At 57.1% G+C, this 13,827-nt stretch overlaps 1 protein-coding gene across 1 annotated transcript in view; it reads right to left on the minus strand.

Annotated features, from left to right (window-relative positions):
* COL27A1 (collagen type XXVII alpha 1 chain) overlaps positions 1-13,827 on the minus strand; it is a gene marked incomplete at its 5' end in the record, with an annotated part of 128,550 nt that overhangs the window by 51,960 nt on the left and 62,763 nt on the right. The window contains 8 exons of the mRNA XM_081103611.1: positions 2,047-2,091; positions 3,824-3,877; positions 5,300-5,344; positions 6,937-6,990; positions 7,144-7,197; positions 9,766-9,819; positions 10,382-10,435; positions 11,976-12,029. Of these exons, the coding sequence (XP_080959737.1) occupies positions 2,047-2,091; positions 3,824-3,877; positions 5,300-5,344; positions 6,937-6,990; positions 7,144-7,197; positions 9,766-9,819; positions 10,382-10,435; positions 11,976-12,029 (414 nt within the window). The remainder of the gene's footprint in view (positions 1-2,046; positions 2,092-3,823; positions 3,878-5,299; positions 5,345-6,936; positions 6,991-7,143; positions 7,198-9,765; positions 9,820-10,381; positions 10,436-11,975; positions 12,030-13,827) is intronic.

The raw sequence follows: 13,827 nt of genomic DNA on the forward strand, positions 1-13,827 counted from the left end.
GCGGGTGGGGCTGAGGCTGGGGGGTAGGGGGGGCCAGTGCCAGAGGCCCAGGGCTTCCACCTGGCGGGTGGAGGAGCGGCTGACAGCACGGGCACGCTGGCTCCTCTCGGGCTGGCGGAGGGCACCGGGGAGGAGGCAGGATCGTCACCTACAGTGGGCACTGCACAGGCAGGATCGGAGTCCTTGATTTGGGGGAGGAGCTGGCCTGGAACTCAGTGTCTACAGATGAAGGGCCACTGTCTGCTATGGGAGTTTTTCTCCTTTCCTCCCTCCTTTCACGTGACATTCCGCTACATGCTGGGGAGGCAACTAGGAGAGACCGCTGTGGGTCCTCTGCTGGACCAGGCATCTCAGAGTTAGGTGTTTACATGCCTGCCCCCGCCCTCCGACCCCCTGCACCCCACACCCCGCCAGAGCTTCTCTAAGGCAAGGCCCGTGCCTTGGAATCGTCTGGGTGTCCCCAGCACCTAGGACAGGGCCTGGCAAACTGGCTACACTCTAAGTAGCTGTTAGAAGGCCAAGGGGTTTCCAGTCCCTCTCACAGGTCCCGGGGATCCCGCAGGCCTGAGTGTGGGCCCTGGCAGCTCGGACACTGATGTTACTGCCTGGGAGACCTTGGGCAAGTTACTTCTCTGAGCCTCATGCGCACAATGGGGCAATAACACCTCCCACCACAGGGCTGCTGGCGGAATTGCAGGTGATGGTGTAGAAAGTGGCTTAGAGCCTTGTACTAAACAAGCGCCCAATAAATGTAGCCGATACTGTGACTCTAGGAGCTAAAACTGTCACAGATATTGACATGTCATATTACTGCAGAAGCTTCAAGAGGTATCCTTAAGTCTTGTCACCCCTTCAAAATTGAGGTTGTTCTTAGACCTGATGCTAGATCTTATTATTAATAAAGCAGCATACCTATGAGTAGATCACATTTGGACATGTTTTCCTAACTGTCATTTGAATAGAATCGATTTTCCTTGCAATCCTTCGCCTTGTATTTTCTGCATTTAAACATTCTACTCTGAGAAGGGGCCTATGAGCGTCGCCAGCCTGCTAAACGGGCCCGAGGCACAAAGAACACTGACATTATAGGGTTCTGAGTGTCTATTTCCCGAGGGCCCTACCATCAGCATAACTATGAAATTAAGTCTGCTGATCGGATTGCCTTTTTTTTTTTTTTTCCCCAATCAGGAAATATGTCCAGGCCGCAGCAGCCCTTCCAAACTCCTGGGCTTCCCGCAGAATGCGCTCAAATGACACTGGAAGCGTTTCCAAACACCCACTCCTCCCCCTGCTCCAACTCCTCTCTCCCCCCAACAGATGGTGCAGACCTGGTGCGGGAGCCCATCGTGCCCGGCTCTCACACCATCCCTGGTGCTCGGTGGAGACAGATTCTTCCGCGTCCCCACGTCATTCCTCCTTACAGGGTGTGGGGACGGGGTCCTCCTTAGAGGAGTGGAGGAGACTGCTACCTTCCCCCCGTCCGCCCAGCCAGCACTCAGAGCTGCGTCTCTCCAGCGCCAAGGCCCAGGACCTTGATAGTGAAGGAAGGCTGTGGTCCTTCAACCTCCTTCTGCAGACCTTGCTTGGCCCGGTTTCCCGACCAGCCAGAGCCCTTGGTTTGAATTTCACTTGCTCTAGGATTTAGGGACGCCTGACCAAGAGCCCCTGGCAAGTGGCTACGCTCCTCTGGTCATCAGCTTCCTCATCTGTAAGTCGAGGGCAGGCAGCTACTGTTGAAGGGCTCTTCCAGGCTGAATGTTCTGGGAGCCATGTCATACCACCCCTTTGGGCGAATGCCCCAGAGACAGCAGCAGAGGCAGGCTGTGGGGCATGGCCGCTGTGACTGTGATTCACGGCTTCTCTCCGCCAGACTCCCACTCCCTGAGACTCAGCGACCAATCAATGAAAGAGGGAGACGAGCGAACCCACCTCTGCAGCTGGGAAGGGACTGAAAGTGGGGTGCATGAGGACTGCTTCCCAACGGGCTTGGCACAGAGTAAGTGCTCAATACAGAGCCGTTCTGCTCAGAGACCGGGGGGGACTTACCTGCTCACCCATGGGCCCTGGCCGTCCAGGGTTGCCCGGCTCCCCCTGCAAAGAAACAGAGGAGGATCACTTGGGCTGAGCGGTAGGAGTCCAGGCCTCCTGAGAGCACCCCCCGACCCGACCTGCCTTAGTCCCTGTGGTGGGGATGGACGAGGAGCCTTGTCACCAGAGTCTGGCCTTGGAGACTCTACACAAATGGCAGGGACAGAGGGACACTGGGACAGACCCTGTGGCCCTGGGGATGACCTGAGTCACCCGTGTCCTCCGAGTGGCCCTGGGAGGCTTACTCGGCACGCTGATGTCTACATCGCATGTGGGCCCTTCACCAACCCATTGCATTTTGTGGGCTGGAAACTGAAGCTCGGAGAAGTGAGCTGCTGGAGGTCTTACAGCCAGCAGGAGGTAGGGCTAGGGCTGGAACGTAAGTCTGACTGATTGAAACCCCCATTCCTCCAGCACCAGACCCCCTCATGGCAGGACGGGAATGGTCTAGGAGCCCCTGGGTCCTAGACGCCGACCCCCACCAAAGCTCTGCCTCCGGTGACCCTGGTGAGTCTCTTCTCTGCTCTGGGCTCAGCCTCCTCAGCTACAAATGAGGGAGATCAGACTCATTTATCTCCAAGGCTGTTGCTAGCTCTCCAGCTTGGGGGTCTCTCACAGCCTCAGCTGTCAGCTTGGTCCCATGCCGGGGGGGGGGGGGGGTGGTTCCTATGCCTTAGGTAGTGACAGCTGCTCTGGCCTCCCCACAGTGTGAGCTGGACAGAGGGACAGGGGCGAGCAGACTCATGGGATCAATCGACCAGGGCTATGTCATCGCTCCCACCACAGAAACCCAACTGGTATCCGAGGGAGCAAGTCCGAGACCTCAGAGAGCAGGACAGGGGCCCAGACTAGCCAGGGCTTTGGCTCGGAGATGGATGTGGCTCATTGCAATCCCGGGCCCAGCCTCATCCTCCCCCAGCTCCTCCCTCAGACCTCAGCTCATGACACCAGAGGGGCCAGACGGACATGTGGGCCATTCCCCCTGGCGGGAGAGGACAAGGGGAGAGAATATGGACAACCTGCCTGCCTGCCCCGCCCCCGCCCCCGCCCCCGGCCCTCGCTCTGTGCTAATCCTCTGTAAACGTGCCCAGCTGTAAACTTGGCCCCACGATCCCTGTCCCTGACGGCTGGGACAATCCAGCCCCAAGGGGAGTCCCCGGAAAGCCGTGGAGTGCGGCTACCCCCCTGCTGAGTGAGGGTCATCACTGTCCTACCCAGGCTAGTTCTTTCTTCCCAACTTAAAAGAAAATCACAAACAAATGTGTTGCACATCTGGGGACACACAGAGGCCCAGAGGAGGAGGAGGAAACCTGGAGTCCCAGCCCCCGGAGATAACCTGCCCACATCCAGCCTCTGCTCCGAGTACCCAGGAGCGCGGTGCACCTGGTCCCTGCCGCGGGCTCAGCCCATAAGGCGCTGATTCACACCCGCCTCCCACCACCACACCCACAGGCACTTCCTGTATAAAATCCCACCACTCCATCTGTGGTGGCTGCGCTGTGCCCCGTTATTCGAGTACCCCACTGCAGGACATTCAGATTATGTCCCTTTTCCTTGGATTACCCACACCTGGTGATAAATGGGGACTATTCTGCACCCCCATCCCCACGTCACAACTGGCCATGGAGCTCAGGGTTTGCCCTGGGTCTTCACATGTTGACTTCCTCTCTCTCCTCTCCTCCCCAGGCGTTTCCCCCTCCCGTTCCTCAGCCTAGTCCCTTCCAAGTCCCCTCACCTTCAAGCCATCAGGGCCAGGCCTCCCAGGAAACCCTTTCCTGCCAGGTTGACCCTGCAACAGAAAGAGATGAATGAGAGGAGCCTGGTGGGCAGCACGGCTGGTCCCAGGACCTGGCACAGGGGAGGGTCGCGGTGCCTGGGGTGGGGGCAGGGATGCAGAGCCCCATGTCAACAGGCTGTTCAGGAGACTCGGGGAAGGTCTGCAGCTGGGTGACCTTGGGAAAGTCCCCTTCCCTGGCTGACCTAGTTCATAATGAGGAGATGATACCTGCTTCAGGGAGCGAGGAAAGGGAGGGGACTGAACGGGAGATAAAGGGCCCAGGGGGATGGGGAGCGAATGCCAGTGGTCCCGCCAGTGTGGTCTGGAGGCGCCTGGGGGTCCCTGCGGGCCTCTCTCGATCCGTGTGGTCAAACCGTTTTGATAACAGGACTAAGATGTCATCTGCCTGTGTCGCCCACACTCTCACGAGGGCCGGAGGAAGTTTGCAGAGGCTAAGTGACATGTGGGATGGTCAGCAGATTGAATGCAAAGATACTAAAGATAGTAAAACGGTGCCACTCTTTCCATGAGATTATTTTGATTTGGAAAAATAGAGCTACTTTTCGTTAAACTAGTATTTCTGTGAACATGAAATGGGTTCATTATGAGTTTTAAATGGATTAAGACATTTCAAATGTCTCCGTTTTGTTTGTTTGTTTGTTTTTTAAAATATATTTTATTGATTTTTTTTTTTTTACAGAGAGGAAGGGAGAGAGATCGAGAGTTAGAAACATCGATGAGAGAGAAACATCGATCAGCTGCCTCTTGCACATCTCCTACTGGGGATGTGCCCACAACCCAGGTACATGCCCTTAACCGGAATCGAACCTGGGACCTTTCAGTCCACAAGCCGATGCTCTATCCACTGAGCCAAACCGGTTTCGGCAAATGTCTCCATTTTGATGGCCAATTTTGCTAGATGTAACCCACAGAAAGAAGAGCATTTTGGGTCCTCCACAGATTGTAAGAGTGTCAAGAGTTCCTAGACTAAAGCATTCGTGAACTGCTGATGGATCAGTTGCAGGGATGGGGGGGGGGGGGTGTCAAGCACCTTCCGGAAGGCCGCTGTGAGCGGTGGGGAGGACAGAGGATGCAGGGTTAGGTTCCAGGCAGGGCATCCGCTTCCTGGCTGTGAGACGCTAAACCCCTGAGTCTCTGAGCCTCACCGGACTCCAGTGACACTAAGAAAAGTGGTTGGTGCCTCTCATGGGAGACTCGAATGAGAAAATGGACGAAGGGCACCAGCACCCAGCAGGCGGGCGACGACGGAGGTCAGTGTCCCGCCTCTGATCTCTCTCCTTTAAGGTCTGCCCTAGTCCCCCCTCTGGCTGGCCCAGGCCCCCACCCATGACTTCTCTCGGATCGCTACCCAAATGGTGCCCAACTGGGCATAGCAGGCTCAACGCCAACAAAACCCCCGCCAGCAACACTTACCTCCAAGCCAGGGGCGCCAGGTGGCCCCATGGGTCCCTCATCTCCCTAGAGTCGGGAGGCAAGAAGGAGGGGAAAAGGAGAAAGTTAACCCGGGGGGCTCTTGGAAAACCTGTCCTATAAGAAGGCAAAGGGGTGGACAGAAGAGAGTCCAAGAGAAATGGCACATCCAGGCACCCTGCCTGGCCCACCCCAGGCAGGGGTACCACCATCATGGCCTAGAGGCTGGGTTACACAGGGACATCCATGTGGATGGAGCCCTCGGTGTCCTCGGATGTGATCGCCTGGGTTCAGGGCCGTGCGGGGTAGGAAACCCCATCATGTGCTATGGGAGCAGAGCCCCGACTGCAGCTCAGAGCTACGGGTTCTATTCTGAGCTCTGCCCTTTACTTGCTGGCAGACCTTGGCCTCGCTGTGCCTCAGTTTCCCCATCTGTAAAATGGCGCATCATCCCAAAGTATAATGACTGGCTTAAGTTACGTTCCTGGAGGACAGCGATGATCTTTTATGCTGTAGTGAAGCCACCCCCAATATCGCTCTGGATGGGGGTGCACAGTCTCATGGATGTGAACGGAAGGTGGGAAGAGGCCATGAGAAGAACTGTATGAGTGGAAGAATGAACTGATGAAGAGTGAGTAAGTGGCAGGCATATCCAGGGTTTTTTGAGTGGTAATGTGAGTGTAGATGGGAACACATGGCGGGCGCCATTTTTCTCTTCTCTACCCGCTCCCGCCCCCCCCTTCCCACTTGTGGCCCGTGGAGACTCTCCAGGCCTCCCCACAGGCACAGGCAGCCTCCAAACCCATCCCTCTGGTCTGCCAAGCCTGACCAAGGGCCCGTCTTTGGAGCTCTCCCCCCCCTGCCCCAACTTCCAGGAAAGCAGCCTCATGTGGCAGCTCCCAAAGCCAGCGGGGCCTGGGACCCCGCCAGACCCAGGCCCCGCTGGATGCCTGCCTGTGGGCACGCTGAGTCTGGCCTCCTGCACCCCTACCAGCGCTGCGTCCCGGGTCCTGGGGCAAAATGTGGGGCCTGCCTGAGTGTGCACAGCGTCCAGCTGGGGCTCCAATGAACTTACAGTGACCTTGTCAATCCCCTTCATCACGTGTGAGTGAACAGCAGATCTCGCTGCCACTTACTAGCCGTGCTAGTCACATGCTTCTCTGAGGACGCCCCAGGCGGCTCCCAGGAGCAGGAAGTGAACAGCATAGGGTCTATGTCATGGTATCCATGGGCTTTGGGCGCCAGCAGACCTGGCTTTGAATCCCAGCCCTGCCTGCCACTAACCACAGGACTGGACGGTCTCTTCACTCCTGTGAGTCATGAGGCCTCACGCGTAAGATGGAGCCGGCCATTCCTACCCTCCCATATCAGTGCCCGAGAAACTGTGCCACCGTGAGCAGGCGCAGTGGCAGCGGCTCCGAGGAAGAAACCCCAGGGCAGGCGGGTGCAGGAGGGTGCCGCGGAGGGAGGGAGTGGCCCACCCGGCAGGCCAGGGCAGAGAAGGCACCTGGACAGGCCGCAGAGCAGGGCTGCCAGGAATGAGCTGGAGGGTGTGCCTAAGGCCTGTAGGACACAGGACAGAGTGGGCCGGGGGTTGGGGGAGGATGGACAGGGGCAGGGGCAGGGCCAGATGGTCTTACCTCAGGCCCCAGCTGCCCAGGGGGTCCCGGCAGGCCTCGAGCTCCAGGCTTCCCCTGTGAGCAGAGAACAAAGAGAGGTCACTGAGGTGGCACCTCCATCCCCATCACAGGCTGGCAAGACTCCCCTGCAGGCGGCCACCCAGGAGGCCTGTGGTTGCCACAGAACTGTCAGCTTCCTCAGTGGAGCTGCCCGTGGCAGGGACTCACCTTCACACCTTCTGGGCCGTTGTCCCCAGGGGGGCCGATGTCTCCGGGGAATCCCTAGGGGGAGGCAGAGAGCAGGGGTCACCCATGGGGACTGTGAAGAGAAGTGCTAAGAGCATAGATCCTGGGGGTGCCCACCTGGGTTTCCATCCCACCCTGCGTGGGCGTGACCCGGGGCAGCACAGTTCACTGCCCTGATTCTGATTCTAAAGCGGGGATGGCGGTACCAGGCCTACGCCTCGGAGGGTTGCTGAGAAAAGGCCATGAAACAATGCAGAACGTATGCAGCACAGGAACAAGCACACACCGGGGCGTCTCCCCTAGAATTTCTCCAGTCCTGAGCCCGGATGAGCCGGGGCCCAGAGCCAGCCCCCTCCTGCTTTGAGAAGTGTCATCTCTGACTGCAGGGATCCCGCAGGTGTGAGTATGTTCCGGGGTTGCTGTGACTTTGAACAGCTCAAAGGCACTGATCTAATTGCTCTTGGCTCCTCCCACTACATCCTGGCCAGGCGGTCAGACTCCCACACCCTCCATGGGGGCTCACTGCTCCCAGACCAGTCCTTGAGATGGATGACTGGGCAGTGGAAGTTCCTCCCTGACATGGAGCAGGATCCCTCCTTTCCTCCTCCACAGCGTCACGCTGGCTTTGTTTTAGGTGTAATGCCTGTGAATTCAGCTTAGGACCCCACTCACTTCTGGGGCAGCCTCCCTCCTCCCTCACGTACCGGCTAGCTAGAAACCAAAGAAAGCCTTTTTTTATATAAGTCCCCGAAGCCAAATGCCTCCTCCCATCTTGCCTTCATAAGGTGGCTTTTCTTTCCCCCCTTCTTTTGACGTTTTGGTAATTCCTGCTAAATTGCAGCTCAAACATCCTATCACCGTTGTCACCGGCCACGGCAAGAATGGTCCTGAATTTGGAGCTAACCTAGGTAGCCGAGGCCCCATGTTTTTTTCTTCAAAACGAGGGGCTCCAAATCCTACTTTGCCACCAACTCCAAGCACCGTGTGACCAGGCAAGTCCCTGAGCCGCTCTGGGCCTCTGCTTCCTCATCTGCAAAATGGTGAGCACCAACGCCCGCCTGACAGGGCTGTTGTGAGCCCTAAGGGGAGTACGCCTGCTGCCTGGTAAGCACTCAATAAAAAGCTGCATCCAAAAGGGTCTGGGGTCCGGGTTCCTAGGACAACAAGTCTGCTTGGGGTGGGCCCTTCTCCAGGGAGAACTTGGCAATGGGGGCACAGATCAGGTTCCAGTGCCCACATGGGTCGGCCCACTAACGAGTGAGAGATCACTGACGCGGGGCTGGGGAGCTGCAGCTCCCACCATGGTCCCTGGGAAAGGAGGAAAGGCCCCGGGAGGCGCTGACAGGCTCAGCAGCTTCTGTCTTCGGCTGAGCAGAGCCATCTTCCGAGTCAGCCAATCCAAACAGAACCCAACGCCGGAGAGGCAGGCCCGGCGGCTTCCAGGACCTTCCTCGCTGCAGAAGCAGGGACACCGAGGAGGTCCCCTCCCTGCTCTGGGGCTCCCTGTCCTCCTGTGGAACCCGTGGTCGTCATGCCTCCCACACATCATGGTGGCACATCAACAGGTTCTCGCCCCAGAGACACTGCACAGCCTCCTGGCACGAGGTGGAGCCTAGTAACTGCGAGGGAGCTCGCTTTCCGCCCGCACCGGCCGGGCTGCTGGCAAAACCAGGGCTCGCAGAAGAGCCTTTTTCCACCGTGACCAGGGGAAGGAGTCAGGGCCACGAAGCAGGCCAACTCCATTTGTCTAAAGATAGGACGGTGTCACGGCCAAAGTCAAAACAGTGGAAAGTCAGAGAGCGAAGCTCTCAGGAAACACTCCCTCATCCATCCGGGCGTTCCCGGGAGCGATCTTTGGAAGGATCTGGGGAACCCGGCAGAGCCAGACTTTTGTCTATGAGACCTGGCCAGAGGAGCAGGCCCAGGGCCGGGGAGTCAAGGGCGGGTGGGACTGGGTGCTGTTGATCCTGAACAGACAACGGCTCTGGCACTGCTCGCCCTGCTCTCCAGAGCGAGTCCCCAAAGTAGAGAGAGGGGGGCCAGCAGAGCTCACCCAGCCGCCTCCCTGGATCTCAGGAGGAATGTCTAGCATACCTATGCTAATTCCCACAGGGATCGGACAGGACACTCGCAGGGTTCTGCTTCCAGGACTGAAATTATTATGTTAATAGCTAAACCATCCTTCATTGTTTCTCAGTCTCCACTCCAATGCCAGGATTTTACAGTGGCTTCTCACTTCTCAGGCCCCGGAGCTCTGAACCCTGAACTTTCTCGCAGGGTGGCTGCGAGTGGCTGGAAAGGTCCCAGGGCGCAGACGGGAGAGAATGTGCAGAGCTCAGAGGACTCTCCTGGTATTTTCCCTGGAAACTGTAAAGGCGGCCACAAAGCTAGGGAGGGTCTCTGAGGCCAGCTTCGGTTCCGCGTGCCACTGACCGAGGGCAGAGGCAGAAAAGATGGCCTACCTCGGAATTTCTATTCTCAGTCCCATCTCTCATTTGCTGTGTGACCTCAGACAAGTATCTCCCTGTCTCTGGGTCTTGGTTTCCCAAGGACAATACCCAGTCCCAGTTGCAACCAGATATAGAGAAATAGGGCATCACCTACCTCAGGCCCAGGGGGCCCAGGAAACCCAAGGGATCCTTTATCTCCAACCTTGCCCTGTGGAAGAGAAGAGATTAGGGGGTGGGAGGGCTCACCTTTTCCTGATCCCTTGTGTTACCCCCCGCTGCAGGCGGTTGGAAAGCACAGGAGTATGCAAATGAAATCTGCCTAGATAACTAGAACGAGCTATTACTGTTCAAACCCCGCCTCCTACACTTACTAGCCATGGGATCCTGGAGAAGTCATTTCATCTTGTGAAACCTCAGTTTACCCATCTGTAAAATGGGAGCAAGAATAATTCTATAACCCCTGGGGTTATCAGAAGAATCTGACACACAGTGATATTCAATAAGTAAATGACACCTATTGCTATTATTAATTATGCTACTATTATTTACAAGGTATCTGAAGCCCAAGTGCTTGCCAGTGACTGAGGCCTATCTATGATGCTGGTAAGTGCCTACCCTCTGGGCCTCAGTGACCTCATCTGTGAAGTGGGAGAATCTCCGTTCCTGCTTTGCCCTGCTCATCACCCGGGGCTGCTGCAGGAGGAAGTGAGGTCCTGGATGACCTTTTGGAGGGTGTGAGGTTTGGGGGTCTCAGAACAGAAGGTACTTACCAGAGGCCCTGGCTTCCCCCGTGCACCTGGGAACCCCGGCAATCCCTGGCTGCCCTGGAAAAGAGCCAGAGCAGGCTGGGGTTAGTGCAGACCAGAAATAGCCAGATGAACAGCTGTTGGGTCCTCCTGGCCAGGCTGAGACCGAGAGAACAGTCACCTTTGAAGAAGGTGAGCCTTGCCCTCACGTTCCCTACTTGCAGGGAAATGGACTAGCTCTGCATCCCTGAGCGTGGGGCCCCCGGCAGGCAAAGGTGGGACAGCAGCCTGTCCTCACCAGTCGTCCTGGACCTTGGGACCCTGGGGCTCCAGCAGGCCCTGGAGTGTCCTTTACGTCCAGGGAAGTCTGAGGACCAGAGCCCAGCAGGAGAAGCAGCCAGGCCTGCGTGTCTGGCAACCCAGAGACATCCAGGCTGGGTCAGGATAGGCCAGCCAGGAGAGAGGGAAGGGGAAGAGGGAGAGCTGGCCAACATCTGGGCCTCATTGAGTGACAGGGTGAGGTCCAGATGCGGCCACATGGTACGGGACACAGGCAAAGAGGAGCCGGCCTGGGCAGGCCGCCTCAGTCCATCAGTTAGAAGGCCAGTTACTCACTCACTCACTCACTCACTCAAACATGCCCTCACTGTCCACTCTTCTGGGCAGGAGCCTGGGCCCAGCTGTGCAGGGGCAGCCTGGGGACATGCTGCCTGCCTGGAGGCCGAGCACATGTCCCATCAGCCAAAGGAGAAAGGCGCTGCTGCAGGTTAGGGGCAGACAGGCTGCTCAGGCCACTGAGGAAATGAAATGGCCACACCCCCAGCAGATGGAGAGAATGGCATCGGAGCAGGTCCTGGGGGAGAGGGCAGGGTAGGGCGAGCAGAGGCCAGGCAGAGGGTGTGGGGGCGAGGCGGCAGTGTGTGCAAAGCCGAGAGAGGCAGTGGGCCGTTCAGTGGGGCCGAGCACAGGGCTGTAAGGATGAGGGATATGAAAGTGTCGGGGGGGCCCACTCACTGGGGTCCTGGGTGCCAGGGTGGGGAGCCAGGCCTTCACTCTGGGAGCAATAGGGAGCCATGGAGAGTTTGTGAGCACAGAGCAGCTGTGCTCTCGGGAGAAAATGCCTGTGGCAGTGAGGCAGACAGGGAGGGGAGAGGCAGGAGCGGGAATAATTCAGGAGGCCCATAAAGTCCGGGGAAGAGATGCTAAGAGTGGATGAGGACGGAATACAGGGCTGTTTGGAAGGAAATGATCTTGAGGTAAGCCCTAGGCCAGTGATGGCAAACCTATGACACGCGTGTCAGAGGTGACACGCGAACTCATTTTTTTTGGTTGAGTTTTCTTTGTTAAATGGCATTTAAATATATAAAATAAATATCAAAAATGTAAGTCTTTGTTTTACTATGGTTGCAAATATCAAAAAATTTCTATATGTGACACGGCACCAGAGTTAAGTTAGGGTTTTTCAAAATGCTGACACGCTGAGCTCAAAAGGTTCGCCGTCACTGTGACCTAGGCTGTGATGGGCCCTGGGACAGGAAGCAGGAAGAGAGGAGCAGGATGGGGGGGGGGGGGGGGCGTGGAAAGGGGGGGGGAGGCACAGAGAATCTGCTGCAATTACCTTGTCTCCTTGGAATCCGGCATCTCCTGACACACCTGGAACCCCTTGTTCGCCCTAAATACACACCAGCAAAGAAGGTTACGATGGAGACCACAGTGGGTTCTGGAAGCCTCCCCCACCTGCAGCCCCTGGCAAGGGTACAGCTTCGCAGAGACTGTTCCCAAAGTCCATCTGACCAGCAGCAGCCTTGTTAGAGGAGAAGGCAGGCCCCCGGGCGGGGAAGGCAGGCCCTGGGGGGACCCAGCCGGCCTATTTGCAGACCTGCCTGGGGTTGCTCAGATGGCCGAAAACTCTATCAACGGAAGCTAAACTGCCCGATGCCACCTGGCCTTCCCCGCAGAACTGACACCTGCAGGTGCAAGGAACTGTTTCTTGACCCTTGAGCGTCTTCATCAACCGACGTCGCACGGCAGCGAGCGCAGCTGGTACAATGGTGCCCACTCCGTGGTTGAGTGCTGGCATCTGTTGCTCCAGCTTCCCCACCGCCAGGCTGGGAGCTGTCACTTCTTCCTTCTGTGGAAGTCTCGATGCCAGGAACCAGCTTCCGTCTACTTCTAATTAGCTGCTTCAAACCAGCCCACCAGGCTGAGAAACCAGAGTGCCCGGCTGGTGAAGACCATTGTAAACAGAGAGTCGGCTGGTCTCGAGTGAGGCCTGTGTTTCTTTTCTAAGACAGCCCGTGGCGTGGGCGAGGGTGGCATGGGCGAGGTGGCACCGGTTCTGGCTGTGGGCATCCCTTCTGCGTACTCCCCGTGTTCAGCCACGTCCTGGGCAACGAGCTACCCAGGAACCCAGCCAGGAGATGCCTCCTTAGTGCGGGCACCACCTCGCACGGCCTTTGCCCTTTCCAGCTCTCCGTGGAGGTGGACATTCCCAACGGTGCGCTGGCCCAGGCTCAGAAAACATGCCCCGCCTGGGAGCAGCTGGGAGAATGGAGCATCTCAGAGACCCATGCCATGCAGCGAGGGCTGTGACCTCCAGCAGAGCTTCCTTGGTAGAACAAAAGCCAGAATTTAAAACAAAAATTATTATTATTTTTTTTGGAAACGTAGCTTTAGTTTTTCCAACTTGGAAAACCTCGTACAGCCTCCTAGAGTTGTAGGAACCAAGGAACAATTTTTTTTCTTTAATATCCAAAGGAGGAGCGAGGGAGTCACTACATATTTTCAAAGGCACCTAAGAAATCAGGGCGATGGATGTGGAGAAAGCTGGACCTGGAGCGGGAGTCTTGGATCCAGAAAGAGCCTCCACGCAGGCGGACGGAGCCAAGTGGTTGTAAGTGGGACGGAGGCCAGGCTGGGTCATGGAAAATCTAATATTCCAGGCAGGACGGCCACGGAACATGAGGTGATGGCTCCACCACCCCCGGGAAGGGCCAGGGTGGCGGGGGGGGGGGGGGGGCGGCGGGGAGAGGGGCTGATCATCACCCGCTTCTCCCAGCATTAAAGCCCCTCCCCAGCCAAGGGGGCAGAAAAGAGACTTCTTTGTCTTTTCTTCTTCTCCATCTTTTTTTTAACCCTAAAGATTTATTTACTTGTCCTGAACACGATAGGCAGAAAAATAATTTCTTCCTCCTCTTCTTCCCCCCGGAGCGTCACATCTCCAAATGTCTCGGGCACCAGCCGTCCGCAGGCCAGCCGAGTTGTATGTAACACATTTATTTCCATGTTCCTGAAGAAACAGTGAGCGGAGGCCAGGGCTGCCTGTAAAAAGCTGACTGCCCACATTCCCATTTCCCCCAGGCGGCTGATGTCTCCAACCTCAGGGTAAATAGGTAGCTGTGGGAGGCCCCCCGCCTCCAACAGAAAGCTCCCCCATCTCGAGGGGGAGGGCCGTGGGGGCAAGGTAGGGG

The sequence above is a fragment of the Myotis nattereri genome (assembly GCF_964212035.1).
Source record: "Myotis nattereri genome assembly, chromosome: 12".
Taxonomy (NCBI): Eukaryota; Metazoa; Chordata; class Mammalia; order Chiroptera; family Vespertilionidae; genus Myotis; species Myotis nattereri.